Source organism: Vipera ursinii (genome assembly GCF_947247035.1).
Source record: "Vipera ursinii genome assembly, chromosome: 3".
Lineage (NCBI taxonomy): Eukaryota > Metazoa > Chordata > Lepidosauria > Squamata > Viperidae > Vipera > Vipera ursinii.
Window position 1 is genome coordinate 28,782,508 of NC_139516.1, and position 20,433 is coordinate 28,802,940.

The following is a 20,433-nucleotide window of genomic DNA, read 5'->3' on the forward strand; positions in this document are numbered from 1 at the left end:
TGATTTGGCAGGATCTTTCCAATCACCATGATACACTTCAAATGAATAGCACAAGCCCCAAACAAGGCACAGCTTATCCCAGCCACTGCTGTGCCTGCTTTACTGTTCACATCAATGAGACCCATTTCATTTGCAAGAATATACCAATGTCCTCTGCAGCAAAACAGTGTATGTGGCTTTCAGACAGTCAGAAGTAAATTTACACCAGCTGTGGCTTTTCTTGTGCAGTATGTCCCATGCCTTCAGCTTTATACATAAGTGTTCCCAAAGTCTCCTAAAAGAATGTGCACCCAATACATAGACTGTTTCTTTCAGATAGCTGGCTTGTTCCTTAGGTCAATTTATATTCTGCTGAGCTAGAGCAATCATGTTGACATCAGCGCCTTCTGGTGGACCCCGGAAATATTACACAAAATAGGTTTGTGTGTTGTGGCTTTTCAAGTAATCCTGGATCTTAGTAAGGAGCAACAGATGTTGACAAAAGGTAAAGGCAGTGATTTTATTAGTTTTTAGCCAACAATGCTCTGAGGAAGTGGTTTCAATTTTTCATAGCATATCAAATCGTCTTCTGGGTTTAGTCTGCCATGCCCAACCCTGCAAAGCTGAACAGAGTTGGTGGAAACTAACTAGATCCAGACATCCAGGGCTGTCTCATCAGTGTCAATTCATTCAGCTCATAGGTCCCCCTTGTAGAGCAGTTGAAGGCAGGGACAAAACAGTAGTTGTTTCCACTTAACACAAATTACCTAGGAGCTACACAGGAATATTTCATAAGGCTGCCACATTCTTGGCATTCAGCTAGGCCCAAATTTTCTACAACCCACTTAGAATCAGAAACTTAGTACAATTCAAATCTCAGAGGTCACAAAAGAGAAGTTGCCCTGAAAAAGTAAGTTATTTTCTCTTCCTCTCTTCCCCCACTTCCATATATATATATATATATATACATAAAAACCAAAACTACATATTCAGGGGTTCTTCAAGATAGGATCAATGTTCGAGATATGTGATTATGTTTCAAAACACCCAGGACTTGGCGAGCTTTGTCTTGCATGATCAGCTGATCTTTGGAACCACCACAAGCTACAGTTTTCCAAGCATTGGACATCTGCAAAACAGAGAATACAAGATATCCATTGTACATGCATCTGAATAAGATTTGCAAAAGATTTAATTTAATGTGGTAGGAGATTCCAACCAATTGTGGATTATCAATAGACTGCAAAATAATGTTGACCACAGCTACAAAGAATTTGTAAATGTCCCAAAACGATGTTATTTCAACATATCCTTATTTCTCTAACAGATAATAGCAAATAAATTAAAAGAACACATTGGGAATGTAACTGCCTGCTTAAAGAAGTAAAGTGGTTATTTTTTCCTACAGAAACTGACTGAAGAACCTTTGAAATATTTCCATTTTTAATAGGTTATCACAACAGATTTCAAACCAGACCACACATCAAAATGGCAGGAGAATGAAGCTTATGAAATACACATTAGCATAGAAAGGAAAGAATAAAAACAAAGCAATGCATTTGTAATTGACAGACATGAAATCATTAAACAGGAAGACAGAATTTTTTCCATGGGATTTTTGCCCAGTGGCAACCATTATATTGTATAGTAAACTGAATTACTTAAAAAATAACAGCTGACCAAAATTTATAATCAGTTTCAAAGTACAAAGGTTAGTTGACACAATGACAAACTGCTTCCACATTGTGACATAGAAAACTTCAGACGTGTCTATTCAAGTCCTCAGGAGACAAGCTAAACATGAAAGGTGACTTTACTCTTGATTCATAAATTCAGAGATGGATCTTATAATCATATAAGTTGGTAGGAGCATAGTACAGATTTTAGCATCCCATTTTTCAAATCCCTAAGACTGTGGCAACTAACAATGTCCATGACTAGCTATACCTACCAAAGTTGGTACCCTGAATTTACTTTGGTTTCTTCTGGAAGATGGAATCTTGTCAGTCTTTATGTGCATAAATCCTCTGTTGAGTAAACTGTTGTCATTCTTGCTGCTTGACAAGGAAAAGTTTAGGGACTGCAAAGAAAATTTCAGATATCAGTCAACCAATGAGAAAAGCAAGTTGACATGAAACATACTTACTGATTTCTTTCCAAGCCATTCCTATTAATACATTATAAAGCAAGCAGAAAGCATGCATTTAGTGTAATCAGGAAATGCCCTGATCTTTCAGGTATGGTATCAGTTTTCCAAACAGGAAAAATGTTTTATTTGTAATACTTTACTGTGTTCAAAGTAATAATTCATCAGCATACAGATAGTGCTTGACTTACAACCATTCATTGAGTGACCATTCAAAATCACAATGGTACTAGAAAAAGGGACTTACGATCATTTTTCATATTTATGACCATTGCAGCATCCAATTGGTCATGTGATCAAAATCTGGACACTTGGCAACTGGCATGTATTTATGATGGCTGCAGTCTCCCAGGGTCATGGGATCAGGTTTTGCAACCTTCTCACAAAGTCAATAGGGAAGCCAGCAGTGATTGACTTAACAACTGTGGCAAGAAAGGTCATAAAATTGGCCAAAGCTCCCTTAACAACTGTCTCGCTTAGCAACAGAAAAATTGGGCTCAACTGTAGTCATAGGTCAAGGACTACCTTATCTATAAGAATAAGAAATTTCATAACAATTATTGCTGAGTAATGCAAACGATCACATTTGTGCTTTATTTCAGTATGTTAACTATGGAGATCAATTATCACCAAAGCTATGCAACAGTACTAATGAACATAACATAAACAGAACTTATTACCATAATTCAGAATAAATAATCACTCTCCCCAGAAAGCTTCACCATATTGGTTGCAAAACTGCCTCGGTATCATAGAAGTAGCAGGCTATGTCTTCCTGGTTTAGCAATTCATAAGACAGCCGGGGCTGAGTAAATGTGATATGCAGTTGTATCTTCAGCTTTAAAAACTAGTGTATTAATATGTTGCTGAAAAGGGCACAATAATGCATTTGTTTAACTTGTATACTGCTTTAATTGGACAGTTTTTTCCCCATCCAACAGCCCCAAGGACCAAGTCAAGATCCCATCTCTCATTCGATCCAGAGTGGGGATAATTCACCTGTGCTGGCAGATTACCATACCTAGCAGCTTAATATAGATTTTAAATGAAATGGGAAAGAAAAAAAGTTATATTGGTCTACCAATATACCGTATTTTCCGGCGTATAAGACGACTTTTTAACCCATGAAAATCACCTCAAAAGTTGGGGGGTTGTCTTATACGTCGAGTCGTCTTATACGCCGGAAAAATACCTCTTGGATCTTTTCTCTTATCTGCTGGGCGGCGGGATCGCTGGGTGAATGGAGGTAGGCATGGTGACCTGTGGTAAAGCAGCTGACGGCGAACGGGTGATGGAGGGCAAACTCTCGTCAGCTTCTGGGGCGGCTACTGCAGCTGCCGCCGTTGCTCTCTCTAGGACTGGCCATGCTAGCACCCCCAATGCTGGCTGTCAGGTCCCCGATGAGAGGAGGGGCAGGCAGTCCCCAGAGGCGCCCCGCTCGACCGTAGGAAAGGAGCACCTTTGCTCCCGCCGAGGCACCGCCTGACTCGTGCCGACCAGAAGAATTGCTTGCCCAGTCACGGAGTGCGGAACTGAGAGCAGCAGCGCACCAGGTGAGAGAGCTCAGAGAAAAGAAGGCGAGGAGCCCATTTGGCGGGGAAGGAGCAAAGCTGGGCAAATCACAGAGCAGGCAGAGCAAAGAAACGTTACAGGGGAAAAGGGAGCCGGGTTTAAAAGGCAAGGCGGGCAGGACGTGGAGACGTTCTGCAGTTAGAAGTAACGAAGGAGCCTCCGGGCGCTTTCTGGATCGGATTGTGCAAACTGAGCGTGCCGCTACAGTCCTCGTGTTTCCCAGGGTTGCCTGTTGTGCCAGAGGTATTCCCTGTAGCCCCAGATTCTTTAGCTCCCCACTTTCCTTAATTCGGGTGAATTTTGTGCTCCGTGGAGAAACATTAATACACAAATGCCGTTTGTTTAACCGTGCAAAACTCGGGGGAAACCTTGGTATTTGGGAACGGAAAGGCTTAAGCCTTTTCATTTCTGTTTTATGCACGGGCTGGGAGGGTCACGAAGTTTACCTCTTTTATTTTAGCAACATCGTGGCACTTATAAAAAAAGGGTACTAACGCTAAACGAGTTGTTAATATGCAGATTGTGTGCCAGGAAGTGAAATATTGAGTTATTAGCCCAAACCCTATAATTTAACACGAAAAGTAGGAGGTCGTCTTATACGCCGGAAAATACGGTAGTGGAGTATCTAAGGGTTCAGCCTCTTCTCCCCCACAGCTACTACTGGAATTGCCTATTTAAGAAGAAATGAAAGCACTACAACATTGTGCCTTGAATGCCCAACCCGTGCAGGCAGTCCAAAAGTATGCTGTGGTTGATGGCACCAAAAGCTATTGGGAAATCAAGCAGCATAAAGAGGATTACACAGAGCACACAAGTCTCATCACAGCTGAACCTTGTGAGATGCCAATGCCCATGCCCATGATTGAGAAAACCTAAATATTCCTACTTCCCCCAGGTTCTTCTATAACTACCGTATCACTTTCTCCACAACTTTCCCTCCAAAAGGGAAAGTTTGGGACTGGAAGATAACACAGCCACTTCCAGAGATGAGCTCGTAAGCAGAAGGTGTATCGGTACCTGCTTTAAGATGGCTGGCATATCCCTCTCACATAAGACTTTTAAAATTTAGAAAAATAACATTTACTAAGGAAGCTGCTGCCTTATTAAAAGTAATGAATTGAATTTTTGTGTTCCAAGGAAGTTTTTGATCAAAATTTGGACATTTTGCTATTTTAATGAAGTTCCACAGTCATTTTTCTTCAATACTATTAACATTTGCCTACTCTACTCTTGAATCTGCAATTCCCCACCTCATTTTTTTTCCTACCCAGAATGTGTTTATTATATTTTTGTCTGCAATAAAATTGAGCCACTTATCTACAGGCTGAGAGATGTGGTTGCTAAAAGCAGCATGGGCCCAACGCAGCTTTCCTGAAACTCTACAGAGGCCAACTATTTTGCAGGATGGATGATAATAAGCTGCTGCCTTCTAATTTATAGCATTATAGAAAAGCACATTAACAAGTCAAGTATCAATTATTACATCAGAATTAACGGTGCACAAATACACAGTAATTATTTTTTTTAAAAAAATCACATGGGAGTTTGTTGTATTTTATTGTTTTTTTTATAAAAAAAATATAGTTTCAAGGTAATTCATTAGCATAGACAGATAATACCTAACAGTTCTCACTAATATGCTTAAGTGCTCTTACAAAAATTGTTATCAGAAGGAAATGTTTCATTACCATTTCTGGCACTGAAAATTGCAGGCAAGCACAATACGCTGGTAAAGTACAAGCAACTGCTACACGAATAAAAAACTATCAATTCTCAAAGTACCTAAAAGAAGGGCAACTTCTAAAAAAAAGGGATAGCTCTTCTTCACGAAACGTTGCCAAGTTTTATGTAAAATAGAGGTCTTTTGCCAGTATTTGCAAAAACCCAGAACTGAAAACATTAAGAGTTCCTAAAGCTAAATCTCTGTCTCATGAAACAGGAAGGGTTTAAAGTCTGTGCATACAATTATACCTATACATGTACAACAGAACGATTGGTTGTGTAAGAACGTATGAAATTGCCTTCTGGAGGAACAAAGACTGGGGAGATATCAACTTTCCTATTGCAATGAAAGAATATTGTAGCAAGCAGGTAAGCAGATATTTTAAAATTGTTACCAGCTACCAATTTACTCTCCAGGGGATCACAGCTCACCTGAGTTCTTTTGAAGCAAATAGGGTTGCCCACAGAGGAAACAGTCAGCTTCAAGTCTTCATCAATAACGTCCAAAGCAAGGGATTTCCTGACCTTCTTAATTGGACTCCTGTGCAACTGAAAAAGCAATGGAATCAAGATATTTAGGCTTTAACAAGGAAAAATAAAACAAAATGACTCGTGGATTTTAACTCCCAGAATTCCTTAGCCAGGCACGCTGAGGAATTCTGGGAGTTACAGTTGCAAGAAAAAGTATGTGAACCCTTTGGGATTATGTGGTTTTTTGCATGAATTGGCCATAAAATGCGCTCTAAACGTCATGTAAATCACAACAATAGAAAAACACAGTCTGCTTAAAATAATACTACACAAACATTAGCTGTTGTCATGTTTTAATTGAAGATAAGATGGAAACATTCACAGTGCAGGATGGAAAAAGTATGTGAACCTTTGGACTTAATAACTGGTTGACCCTCCTTTGGCAGCAATAACCTCAACCAAACGTTTCCTGTAGTTGCAGATCAGACCTGCACAACGATCTGGAGTAATTTTGGACCACTCCTCTGCACAAAACTGTTTCAGTGTAGCAATATTCTTGGGATGTCTGGTGTGAATCGCTCTCTTAAGGTCATGCCACAGCATTTCAATCGGGTTGAGGTCAGGACTCTGACTGGGTCACTCCAGAACGTGTATTCTGTTCTGTTGAAGCCATTGTTTTGTTGAATTACTTGTATGCTTTGGGTCATTGTCCTGTTGCATCACCCATCCTCTGCGGAGCTCCAGTGGCGGACAGATGGTCGTACGTTTTCCTGCAAAATGTCCTGATAAACTCTGGAATACATTTTCCCATCAATGACAACAATCTGCCCAGGCCCTGAGGCAGCAAAGCAACCCCAAACCATGATGCTCCCTCCGCCATGTTTTACTTTGGGGATGAGGTTTTGATGTTGCTGTGCTGTGCCATTTTTTCTCCACACATAGTGTTGTGTGTTTTTCCCAGACAACTCAATTTTGGTTTCATCTGTCCATGTTTGAAGTTTGCAAAAGAGCACCTGGATGTTCCACAGCATTACTGGGAAAATATACTGTGGACAGATGAAACCAAAATTGAGTTGTCTGGGAAAAACACACAACACTATGTGTGGAGAAAAAATGGCACAGCACAGCAACATCAAAACCTCATCCCCAAAGTAAAACATGGCGGAGGGAGCATCATGGTTTGGGGTTGCTTTGCTGCCTCAGGGCCTGGGCAGATTGTTGTCATTGATGGGAAAATGTATTCCAGAGTTTATCAGGACATTTTGCAGGAAAACGTACGACCATCTGTCCGCCACTGGAGCTCCGCAGAGGATGGGTGATGCAACAGGACAATGACCCAAAGCATACAAGTAATTCAACAAAACAATGGCTTCAACAGAACAGAATACACGTTCTGGAGTGGCCCAGTCAGAGTCCTGACCTCAACCCGATTGAAATGCTGTGGCATGACCTTAAGAGAGCGATTCACACCAGACATCCCAAGAATATTGCTACACTGAAACAGTTTTGTGCAGAGGAGTGGTCCAAAATTACTCCAGATCGTTGTGCAGGTCTGATCTGCAACTACAGGAAACGTTTGGTTGAGGTTATTGCTGCCAAAGGAGGGTCAACCAGTTATTAAGTCCAAAGGTTCACATACTTTTTCCATCCTGCACTGTGAATGTTTCCATCTTATCTTCAATTAAAACATGACAACAGCTAATGTTTGTGTAGTATTATTTTAAGTAGACTGTGTTTTTCTATTGTTGTGATTTACATGACGTTTAGAGAGCATTTTATGGCCAATTCATGCAAAAAACCACATAATCCCAAAGGGTTCACATACTTTTTCTTGCAACTGTAAAGTCCATGAGTCATAAAAGGACCGAGTTTGAAGACCCCTGCACTAACCTGTCAGCAGATCCCAATTGCCTGAGCTATAATTGTTCCTCTTCCCCAAACCTGGACAGGTAACCTGCTACCTTCAAACTAATTTCAAAAGCCGATTAAATGCAAAAGTCAGGCTACATCAGTCCAAAAGAGTTTGTTCTTTCCTCCCTGGAAATTATTCTTCAAACTATTTCTTCCCAGCCTCCTTCTTGCTGGGCAGGAAAGAAGTTCAAGAGAAAAAAAAGTCCCCAACAGATGATCCACAAAGGGCATCATCAGGAATAAAGATTCCATCAGCCTGGTCTTCAACCTGGCTAACTTCTGCAACAAGACTTTTAACATGCAAAGGTCTCACTGAAGACAGAGAAGTGGAAAATTAATGCTGTACCATGAATTTTAAATCAAACACCCCATGGTGCAAGTAAAATGGTGTTGGTTTGCTGTTGTATTTTTAAAAGTGGCATTATCTGGGAAAGTTCATTGTGGCATCCCAACCAGTATGGAGCAGATCTAGGCTCTGTAAACTTTAAAAGTTACAAGGACAATTAGAAGGAAATATAACGTTTAGCAGACATGCTTAATCAGATGCTTACACCCTGTTTTCTCTTCTGTTTCTCTGGCTTCACGTCATCTTCTACGATCAGTTCCATTCCAGTCTCACTCCAGAGTACTTCTTTCAAATCCTCTTCAAGATTAGGTGTTTGGAGCTGCAGTTTGTGATATAAAGTTGGGTGGGGAGCGAACAAGATGTGATTAATAGCAGAATCATGACTCAACATTAGGCATTTTGTTCTTTACCCTGAAGGAGCAGTTCCACCCGTTTCTAAAATAGTAACTTTGCTCACAGATACGCATAAACTTTATGTTATTTATTCCTAAAGGGACATATTTGGAGGGGGGGAACTTTGATTTCTCAAAAAAGAGGAAGATAGAAGAACGCACAAGAACTTATTAGGTGGGATGGGCAGATTGATGAAAAGAAAAATAAAGGGATTTATATTAAAATCTCCTACCTATAATAATCATTATTACACCTTAAAACCAAAGCAAACAACTTTTTTGATCATTGGCCTAATTTCAAAAAGTCTCTGCAAATAATAAGTTCAAGTCAATACCTTATTCTGGGAGCCCACCAGATGGGGAGATATATGGAATTTTGGAAATGATCACAATGATCATTTAGTCCAACTCCCTATAATAAGTAAGAAAATTATTTAAACCAGCCTTAGGAGAACATAAACATGGAGGGGAACCAAATTTAATTCACAACTGGAATCTTTTTTGGCTCCATTTCTTGGGGCATATTAGGGGGACTGTTACTCCAGTGGGGATATACGATGCAAACATAGAAAGAATCCATGAATTGGCTTAATACATACCAAAGGCCTTATTGGGCCATATTTCTCTAGCGCATTCTTAAAAGGAGTTGGCGTATGAGGTGTATTGTCTGCCATATATTTCTGATCAGGAGTTACAAATCTGAAAACATACATGCAGAAGAGTAAAGCACTATCATTTTTAAATCTAAGACTGGATTCAGGTAAATGACAAAAGAAACAGTCAGTGAAAGTACTGTTAACTGTTTGGGACCTTAGCCTGAGTTGATTTAACTTATGAGGAGGCAGGCAGGACTGCAAACCCTAACTTAGCATCCCCTACGAGCCCACATCACCCAATGCATTTATATCTAAAGGATATGTAAAGAAAACAAATGGTGACAATTTATGTATTTATTTATTAAGCTTATTTACTGCCCATCTCACAGCAAGGCAACTCTTAAATCATTTGTAGTAAAATATTTCCAATGTGCATTCCATTTTAAAGCATACAAAAGTTCCTCTTGTTTCACTCTTATCTCCTATATGCTTTGCCTAAATCTCCAGCATTACAAGGTGCAGCTTGGGAGGAGAAAGATAAAAAGAAGACTTACACAGAGGTCTTCTGCAGTAGTGGGGTCTTATCCCTGTGCAGTGGGGTTGTCACAATCACCTTCTGGCTGCAAACGGGTGTGGAAGTTAAGGAGGGGTTCTCCAAATCAAAAGTGTCTTGTTTTGCCCATAAATTCAGAAACTACATGGTAAAAGAAATTAATATTTTATTTTTCATAAAGATGGAAGGGATATCTCATAGTAATGGATGTTGCTGAGATGAGGTAACAGGGTCGAGGGGAAAATGAATACTAATATAATTCCTCATCTTACAAGAACTTCAGGACTGAGCAGCAGGTCTGATTTGCAACATCCTGCTCATTTTCATACCTGCAAGATATAAATTCTACCACTTTCACACAATGTATAATTTCAATCCTCACCATCTCACTCTAGCAACTCTTCTCTGAAACCATGGATAGGTACAAATGTATAGAGCAGTGATCTGACTCACTATAAAGAAACATTTTATGTTCCTCGTATGCAGCCTGTCACTTCTAAAATACCCTAAAATTCATCTCTCTTTCAATAGAAAGCACCCAAAAAGCAGAGGAAAGGGAAAAAGAAAAAAAAGTCTTTTATCTTCATTTTAGGTTCCATCATATGCTATAATTACTGATGCCTTTACACACAGGTCACACAGTGAGAGATCTGCTTTGTGCTTAAATGATAAAGCCGTCTGATGGTGAGTAGTCTATTCACAGAAATATAATAAAAACAGGAATATTGATCCTTACAATAAAAATCCTTTCCAGACAGCAGCCTCTAGAGCTCACAAAAGGAAGTGTCAGAATCCATTTATATCACATTCATAAATGTATGTTTAAAACATTATCCCCCCCCCATGGATTCTGCCATCTCCCGAGGAAGGAGGAGCGAGGAGCGCATGTGGATTCAGCCTGCCTTAGGTTATTTCAAAGACCAAGAGAAACCTTTTGAACTGGGGGAACAAAGGGGAGGGTTAGGGAAGAAGGCATCTGGCCTGTGTCTCCATTTGAATCTGTAAAGGAAGAAGGCAATAACCATAAAGATTCGAAAGGGATGACACGAAGTAAAATGATGGGGGGCTGACCAAATGGGGTTGAGGGAAGGGGTGGTTGAACCGGGAACTCTTTATAAAGTTTCAATCTGTAAAACAATACCAAGTCCTGTGTTGTATTTCCACAACCAAGCATGTCCTAGTAAAATTCCTTTTGGACTAGAACGGACTCCAAGATCTTGGTTTTTGTTTTCCTAAGATGTGGATTGGGGTGGGTCCTGACAGGAAGTTAGATTTGGGGCTTGACTTATTTCCACACATCGATGTGTTTCCCCTCCATACTAATCTGGAACAATTGGTATAGAGGACAACTGTTACTTAACCTTTAACCTGTCTCAGGGCATGTTGTCTTATTTCCCAGTTGGATTCAAAAATTGCAAATAAGCCAAACTTTTTAAAATAGAGGAAGAATCCTCTAGGAAGGAATTGTTTTCTCTTCTTGGCCTCAGGCCTGGATTAAAAAGCTAAAGTTCAATAGAAACACATTAACAATTCCTGGAAATATTATTTGAAATTCTGTCAGTCAGTATTGGATTTAATAGAATGGACTAAATCAACTTATGAATAAGAAAGAAAATATATTTTCAGATCATTTCTCTTACTTTTAGACATGGGAACTGAGGTAAAAGTTTATGGGTAATCCAAAGCTAAAATTTAAATTCCTATAGCTTTTAATACCAAATTCTGATTTTTAATTGATATCAGGTCTGCAAAGAATGCATTTTCAAATCTTAGAAACCGATATAGCAGGAAGGCTCCTATATTGGCAATAAACATGACACAGGATGTCAGCATGAAAGCACCTGGTAAGAGTTTTACAACAACTAACATCCAATAGCATTTGTCTATGTTCAGTCATCTGTAAGCAAGATGCTCAGGGCACTTTCTATCTTAAATTTATTATTGAGGCCAAGCAAAAAACACCTAAGTTGCTAGTGTTGGGCTCATGCATTCAAAAAAACATAAAATTACAAAACAAGGCTGGAGAGTAAATGCCTAACCCACTGGAATGGTAGGAACACATTCTAAATCCACAGAGATTTTACATATGGATAAAACTTTTTGTAAGCAGAATTTCAAAAGGAAGAATTTGAAAAATCAAACCCCAAATTGTCACTGAAGCTATTTTATCAGCCTTACAGCCACAAGTGGTCTATAAGTCCACACATCTTAAAGTTGCTGAGGTTAAGGAACACTTCTTAGAGGTAAACAAAACAAATATGATGCAGAAGAAAACAGGTGCCCTAAAGTGAGAATCGGGCTCGGATGTAAGAGATTACTATGGGTAGACCTTGATTTATGACGGTTTAATGACCATTCAGTTACAACAGTACTTAAAAAATATAACTTGCAACTGACCCTCAAACGTAAGATTGCTAGTGTCCCTGTGAGTCCTCTGATCATTGTTTCTGATATCCCCAGGGTACTTCCAACAAGCAAAATCAATGGAGGGAGCCAGATTGCTTAATGCAGCGAGTAGCCCCCAAATTTTGGGGCACCAGAGAACGAAGGGTGCGTGTTTTCATGTGCTGCCTATATCCCACGGATGGGACTTTGCTTGTTGGCGCAGACTGGTTTCTGGCATGCTGCAGATCAGTGTCAGACCATGAACCAGGGTTTGGGGACTGCTAGCTTAATGACTGCAGCAAAAAGGTTATAAAATTGAACACAATTCATTTAATGACCACACTACTCAGTGATGGAAGTTCCAGTCCCAACTGTGGATTTAAGTCAAGGACTACCCGTACTGTAGAAAAATTGCCTTGGTGTACAAAAAAATTGCCATCTATTTCTGATTTTATCAGGATATAAGCATGCCAATTTCTAACATTTAAAAGCACCCAGAATGGTTTTGTGTATCATTTTCATCTCATATCAAGCTGAATTTTCTTTGAATTGATGCCCTGTGATACAATTACAACATCCAAAATTCCCAATCTGCTTGGCCAGTTTCTTGTCAATTAGTCATTTTAGCCAGCAATTCTAAAAGGTGCAGACTACATCAAATTAAAAAACCAGATAGGAAAAGATGACCGAAACAGGCCAAAACTCTATATAAGTTATATATGGTAGTTACTGATGACTGTTTTCCATTACTCTGAATTCCCCCCTTAAGCACACATTCCACCAAATAAAAACAGGATGCTACCAATTGTCAAAATTGACCATTATGTCATTAAACAAAAGAGGGCACCTTGGCACAACTAGCCTTTATCTTCTTTATATCCATCTCATTGCCAGTTCACACCAACCTACCTGGGATGGGGAGAATGGCAGAGTTTTGACGGGGGTGCTTTTAACTGGTGTGCTCTTGGGTGTCATGCTGTTATAGGAATCAAGGAAGGAGAGGTTTGTACTGGTGCCACCCTCTAAAACTGGTGAGAGACTAATTTTCCTCTTCTTTTGCCTCTTGAGCACAGCAGGGGGTGTGCCAAAGCTCATGTCTGTGCAAGGTGAAATGGGGATGAGTTCACCCTTGCTGCCTTTGCTGAGATCCGAAATGGTGTGGCCATCTAAACGGTACTCTGTAACATTCTGTGAAGAGCAGTAGGGTTTTATAGAGGCTTGCTTCTCCGGACTGTTGCTGTTACTTGCAGATAAATCATCAGGTAGGTCAAACTGAGAGAGATCACACCAGCCATCTGGGTCCTGCCAGAATAGGAATGTAGGAATGTTCAAAATAAGACACAGGTCTAAGACAAGATTGCAGACAATGAACACAGGAACAGGTAAAAAGTTTGCTAATAGCTTTGGATTGTAAGATGCTTATCAGCAGCCAAAAATCAATCCATAAACCTCTTATGGAAGATTATAGACCACTTTCCCACACTGCTTTTGTGCCCGTTGGTAGATTTTGAGCACATTAAAGGCAACTGGGCCAAATCACCCAGCCGGCTTCTCTGTAAAAGAGGTAGAATCTGGATTTTCCCACTCATAATCCAGTACCTTAACCATTATATCACATTCAGTTTATGGAAATGGATATAACCAGTGGTCACATATAAATCAGCAAATCACCAATAAATCACAAAACATTTAAAATCAACTCACAATCAGCATATACTGTATACACATTCAAAGATACAGTTACAAAGGTTAAGCCATACAAAATGGAAATCAGATTCACTTCAATACATATCATCCACTGAGCCCTCCACCCAAAGGTCTGTTTCCTTCAAATAATCTTTCCTGCCACATTCTCCTTCTACCGTTGCTTATGTAGTTCACTGGTTTTCAAATTGGCAACTTAAAATCCATACACTTGTAATTTCTTTGCTAACTGCAGAATTCTGGGAGTTAAAACACTGGTGTAGTTTATCAAAATATTCAATTAATTCATTTCTTACAGATTCAATCATGTCCAGAGCTTCTGAAATAGCTGGGGCTGCAGCAGTACACAAATAATTGCCTGCTTCAACCACCCATGTACATGCAGAACTCCCATCCAAAGGATCATCTGGCACCAGGGTTTCTGATGCTCCACTGACACTGGGCTCCACTAGGCTTTCAAGCATTGGTTCAGATGGCAACATATGCAAGTCTGCTGGCTCTTCATCAACAACTTCTGTCTTTACTTCCAAAGTCTGGACCGGCCAGTTGGTCAAAAAATGCTGCTGTGAAAGATGAGTGAAGATTTGTATCACTATAAACAAAAACATGTTCAAAGTTGTAGATTGTAAAATCAGAGGTAGGAAGAACACAAACAAAACCTACCTTCTTCTTATCAAATACAGGGGGGGGGGAATTGTAAATCCAGATGTTGGATTTCAACTATGTCACCACCAATATGGTCAAAACTGAATAGCAGCTTCCTATCATGTTTCTGAAGCAACAGTTACTTCAATGATTTTAATTTAGTTTTCTTTCTTGCATCCAAATTCCACATCCCTCCTCAGTCCTTTAAAGAACTAAGCCTTGCACAAAGAAAGATTATGTCCAAATCTCAGCATTCTGGAGATAAAATATTCCATTCTACCTGGAAATATTCTGCTTCCCCCCTCCCCCCAAAATGTGATCATTTAGCAATTCTGGGTATAACTTGTAGTTTTCTGGAATAAATGTTCAAGACGACAAAATGATTTGTAATGTTCCAAGCGTGACCATTCATACCATGAAAAATACAAAATATTCCAGCAGTACTTTACAATTCTATCCCTAGAAATGTTGCATTTTGCACATCCATATTTCATCAAGCACTATGATATATAATCTTCAAAACAGTTTGTTATTCAAATGTTCCATAGGCAGCTGAAAGATAAATGTTTTGTACTACCTGATTTTCCCCTTCTGATGTATTTTGTCCTTCCTTGCCTTCCACTTCCACCAGCAAATAAAGGGGTTTGGATTCTTTTGCTTCATTAAGAAAGCTTCCTGTGTCCACCTTCCTTTTGATTGTAGAATTCCAATGGTTTTTCACAGCATTATCAGTCCTTTAAAATACAGTAAATGCATGCAGGAGAAGCAGCAGCAGCAAGCATTGCTATTCTGAAAGAGGGCTGCTTCAACAGGTTTTAAACATACCTTCCAGGCAGCATCTTGGCAATCTCAGCCCACCGGTTTCCAAGTATCCTGTGAGCCTCACAAATTATGCGGTCTTCCTCTTCTGTCCAGGATGATTTCTTGACTTCAGGGTTCAGGTGGTTGTGCCAACGTTCCCGGCATTGCTTTCCTAGACGGCCTTTCAAATGCTTGGCTATGAGAGTCCATTGCTTTGTACCATATTTTTTCACCAATTCAATGACCTCATCACAAAAATAAAATGGGTTACATTGTTTTGTTTACTGGATGCTCTTTTGACCCTTGACATTCACCCATTATACAAGGATCCATGTGGAAAGATGCAGTTAAGCAGGGCCATGCAATTTTGATCCACTCTGGGCGATGTTGGCCTAAATAAAGACACTCATTTTTGTTTTTAGGCTCTCTTTAGAACTGGAGAAACCAACCCAACTTGAGCATAAGGGTTTAATATCTTGAAGGGGCAATTTTAAGCCCCGTAAGGGATTTCATGGCATAACTCATTATCAAAACAAAAAAGTTTGCCCAATATTGGGGATATGATGGAGGCTACAAAAGGAATCTTGGAGAGCCCAGATAGTTCAAACTGCAATAAATCTTTGGATTCTCTATTATACTACAAAATTTTATAGATTGAAGGGAGCAAAACATCTGAATTATATCCCTTATCTTCCAATGGGAAGTTGAACTCAGATTGACATCCTTCATCCGTATAGATGTAAATCCAGATTCCTTGTCAATGTTCTGGTGGAAATTCTGAAAGGGCACTAGGTTGTGAAAGGCTTGCTTGCGAATTATGCCCAGCAATTCCTCCAGTTGGGTTCATACTGAAGTTCCCTATCACAAAGAAGATAGCATTTCAACTCCTCGGGTCCAGAAGTAACTACTGAACAATGAATTACCTTCTGATCTTCTTGTTTAGTCCAGGGGCCTTTTACAAGAACAGGATTTAGCACTCTTAGCCAGCGATACTGACATTGCTGTTCAGTGCGGTTCTATGAGCAAATTTAAATAGGTTTATGTTAAATGAAACATTAGTAAGACAGACAGAAATAAAAATCAAAGGGAACAGAGACATACATTAGCACTTTAACCAGCAGTTAAATTTCTGTAAATTTGGCTTCCTATTGTTTCTATTGATAGGGAAAACAACAAGAAGAAAACCTACTCAAATGAAAAACTCCACTTACAGGAAAATGGCTTGCTAGGAATTTCCAGTCATGTCCAAATTGTGACACCAGTGAATTCAACAGCTCATCCTAAAAAGAGCAAGACTGTAAGGATACATCACAACCTAACACAAAATAAGGAATAGAATCTTGAATTCTTATGTGATTTGACCACACTGAACAAATACCTTTAGGTAGCAAGTCACACTGCTATCACAAAGTATACAATGCAGCAGAAATAGCATATAGGATCTAGTAGAAGCAAATACTTTGTCTAAATGGCCAACTCTAATGTATGGGAAAATATAAAGCCTCAATTGCCCCTTCAAGAACTTTCAAGATCCCAGTACTTGATTTTGTCCACCCCCAGATTATACAATAAATTATCTTACAGAAATTTGATTCATATAATGATGGGACTTTATAACAGGAAGCAGAAAAACTGCATAGGTCTATATAATTTATCAGGAACTAAATGCCTACTTAACTTTTGCCCAGGGTTTCGTTTCATAGACAGATATCCAAAATGGAGATTAAAAACTTAAGCTTCAAACAGAACTCTGGCAAACATTTACTATCCAAAGAGCTGACTCATAAATGCATCTTTGATATTATAGATAATCCTTGATTTACAACCAAAATTGGGACCAGAATTTCTATTGCTAAGCAAGGTGATTGTCAAGTGAGGGATGCCAAATTTTATGACTTTTGCCACAGTTAGTGAATCACTGTAGTTATTAAGTAAATCATAATGATTGTTAAGTGAATCTGGCTTCCCCATTGAATTTGTTTGTCCGAAGCCAGCTAAGTCACAAATGTGACCTCACACTGCAACCATCATAAATACATGCTGCCAAGTGCCTGAATTTTAATCATGTGACCCTGGAGATTCTGCAAAAGTTTTAAGTGTGAGGATCAGTTATATTTCACTTTTTCCAGTGCCATTGTAACTTTTGATGGTTGCTAAACAAATAGTTGTAAGCTGAGAACCACCTGCTTTTTTTCACTTATAATTTGGTCAATAACAAGACCTGAGTTCAGCCATGTACTGGTTTATGAGAATGTTAAGCCTGTTTTTCATTTACTAATTCAAAAGCAGGCTACTTCTGTTTATTTACTATATTTGTATCCAAAGTTGTCAGTGGATCTTTTCTTATGCCTTCACCTCCTGCAGAGGCTCACACATGCTTGGCCCAAGACCAATCTCCCTGTTTTTCTTTATTAACAACACAATACATACTTCTTCACGAGACCACTTGACTTTACATCTGTTATCCCTTCGATCTGTCACATCTGAATCGTGATAAAGCAGCTCTTCTTGCTCTTCACTATTATAAACAGGTTTTAAAAGAGAAATGTTATAATTAAGCATTTACTACAAATACTAATTCATTTCTATCTAGTTTAGCAACATTCCAGCAAAATCTTCACCTGTAAACACTCAGTTCTTCAAATCACTTTACACAGATTGGTATCCCTATACACTGGACTAATCCATACACTGCACTGGAAGCCAAAGGGGGAAAAATTACATACACATTCTATAGCCATCCTGACATTTCAAAATGTTTTCACAATGAAGCTTTAGAAACACTGATCTCATTTGTAAAATGTCAGTTGTCTTCACGCTTGGAATTTTCTCTTTGGAAATTTGCCAAAGCCCAGGCCTGAACAGCTTCCAGCTTCCTATATTCTAACTTGCTTTTCATAATCAGAAACAGGATGGAAGTATTGACCTAGAACCTGCCCAGACTCCTTGCAACAGCCTGGGAAATAAGGTCAACAAGTCAAATTCATACCTATCATGAGATCAGTAGCTAAGATATTTAACAGAGCCCTTCATATTAGAGTCTAATGTGCTAAAATCCACAGTGGGAGCATTTAACTCCTTGGGATTTTTAAAAAATCTTGACTCCATCATTACAGCACCTCTTGCAGGCAGAGTTCTTACTAACATTTTGGTTTCAACTGCTTTTTTTTCCCCACCATTTCATCAAAACCCTAAAGCTGTAAACTTGAATCTAGTTGCCCCAGGGCAGCCTTATTTAAGGTCATGAGCTAAGGCAACATTTTCACTCGGGAGTCACTCTTTGGGGAATGGAAGGAGAAGGAACCAGGTTTGGAGAGCACTTCCTTTCTCAACCCCGAGCAATGTTTCCTAGACAAAAAGGGCCCAAACTATTTTCCTCCCCCTCCCCTCCCCTCCTCCCAGCCGCAGCATGGAGGGGAAAAAAGGTTCCTCTTGCCGCCCAGGCATTTCACGAGAGCCATTTTAAGCTCCCCACTCCCCCCCCCAGCAGATTGGAAACCTATGGAAACATCTGCCACGTTTGCTCCATAGGTTCATTCTCTTCGTGACCCACGGCCGGGAGGGGGAGGGGGGCGGCGGGATAAATGGACGAAACAGAGCAAGCGCTTTCGGGTTGGGGGAAGAGGAAGGTGGGAATTGGCTCCAAAAAAGGCGGGAGGGAGAAGGACCCCTCCCCTGTCTCCGTAGCCCTCCCAAAATGCCTGGGCTTCCCGCGACTCACCAGCGAGCCCGACGAGACATTCTGCCTTGCAGCTTTGCAGGAAAATCATCAAATAAGCCAGAACTTATCAAATGACTTGCTTCAGCGAAAAGAGCCACCGGGACCCGAGGGGGTTTGCCCGCCAGGGCTGCGAAAAATGCCGCTAAACCTTCCCAAAGCTGAGCGCGCGTAGCCACTCCGGCGCAACTGCAGGCGCGCTCACTGGCTCCCGCCCGGGAGCTCCGAGCAGACTTTTCTATCTCGCGCCAACGCCGCCGCAACCAGCCACTTTTTCCGGCGTGATGACGCTCCCGATGACGCGACCAAGATCAGCGTTAATAGGAGGGCGGGGCAGGCGGGGAGGCTGAGTTTAAAGTGGCGCGCGCGGGCAAGTTGGTGTTTTTGTATTGCCCTTCAAGAAAGAACCAAAAGGTTCCTGCAACGCTTGAAAAAAAAAAATTACGGCCTCTAGTAGTAAAGCAGTCAACCATGCATCCCTGTAAAATCAATAGCTTCAGGCGGCTAAAGTCGGTCTGGTAGTACGTAGCATTGTTCTCTTCAGAAAACACGCCCACAATCCTAAAGCGGCCGCATTGATTCTAAGAAATAAAAAAGGCAAAACAATACAGGTAGCCCTAGACCAGGGGTCGGCAACCTTGGCTCTTTTATGACTCGCGGACTTCAACTCCCAGAATTCCCGAGCCAGGCTCGGGAATTCTGGGAGTTGAAGTCCGCGAGTCATAAAAGAGCCAAGGTTGCCGACCCCTGCCCTAGACTTACAACAGTTTCATTTAATGACTGTTCAGAGTTATAATGTCACTGTAAAAAGTGACTTATGACCATGTTTCACGTTTAAGATCATTGCGGCATCTCCATGGTCATATGATCAAAATGCAAACGCTTGGCAACTGGTTCATATTTATGACCATTGCAGTCTCCTTGAGTTATGTGATCATCTTTTGGGACTTTGACAAGCAAAGTCAATGGGGAAACCAGATTCATTTAACCAACATATTATTAAATTAACAACTGCAATGATTCACTTAACAGTGGCAAGAAAAATCGTGAAATGGGGCAAAGTTCACTTAACAAATGTTTCTCTTAGCAACATAAATTTTGGGCTCAATTGTGGTCGTAGGTAAAGGATTACCTGCAGTGGTGGGATTCAAATATGTGAACAACCGGTTTTCTGTGTGAATGACACTTCCTGAAGTCCATTCTGGGCCGGGGCAACAAAAAATTAGCTACCGGTTCTGCCAAACTGGTGTGAACTGGCTGAATCCCATCACTGACTACCTGAACCTTCAGTTACCTGATAACTGCAAACTTTTGAGTATTCTGGAACATTTCATCAAGCAATATTCATAAAAGGGTACTTGTGACTGTTATTTTAGTACAGCAATAGCTAGTCTTCCAAAAAGAAGTATGTAGCGCTTATTAATGCTAAATAATAGGTAAACACTGTCCTAAGCCATATTTAAAAAATGGAAGACTACCAACTGCTGCCTCC

At 40.2% G+C, this 20,433-nt stretch overlaps 1 protein-coding gene across 1 annotated transcript; it reads right to left on the reverse strand.

The window, feature by feature from the left end:
- Nucleotides 1-437: 437 nt before the first annotated feature.
- On the reverse strand, nt 438-18,964 carry MYBL2 (MYB proto-oncogene like 2; the record flags this gene model as incomplete). The annotated part of the gene is made up of 14 exons (XM_083357614.1): nt 438-1,108; nt 1,931-2,059; nt 5,852-5,968; nt 8,353-8,466; nt 9,139-9,238; nt 9,690-9,829; nt 12,983-13,375; nt 14,074-14,340; nt 15,000-15,156; nt 15,248-15,468; nt 16,147-16,239; nt 16,435-16,503; nt 17,654-17,741; nt 18,945-18,964. 14 exons carry the CDS (start codon nt 18,962-18,964, stop codon nt 980-982), a joined length of 2,037 nt encoding a protein of 678 aa, XP_083213740.1. The 3' UTR covers nt 438-979.
- Nucleotides 18,965-20,433: the final 1,469 nt, after the last annotated feature.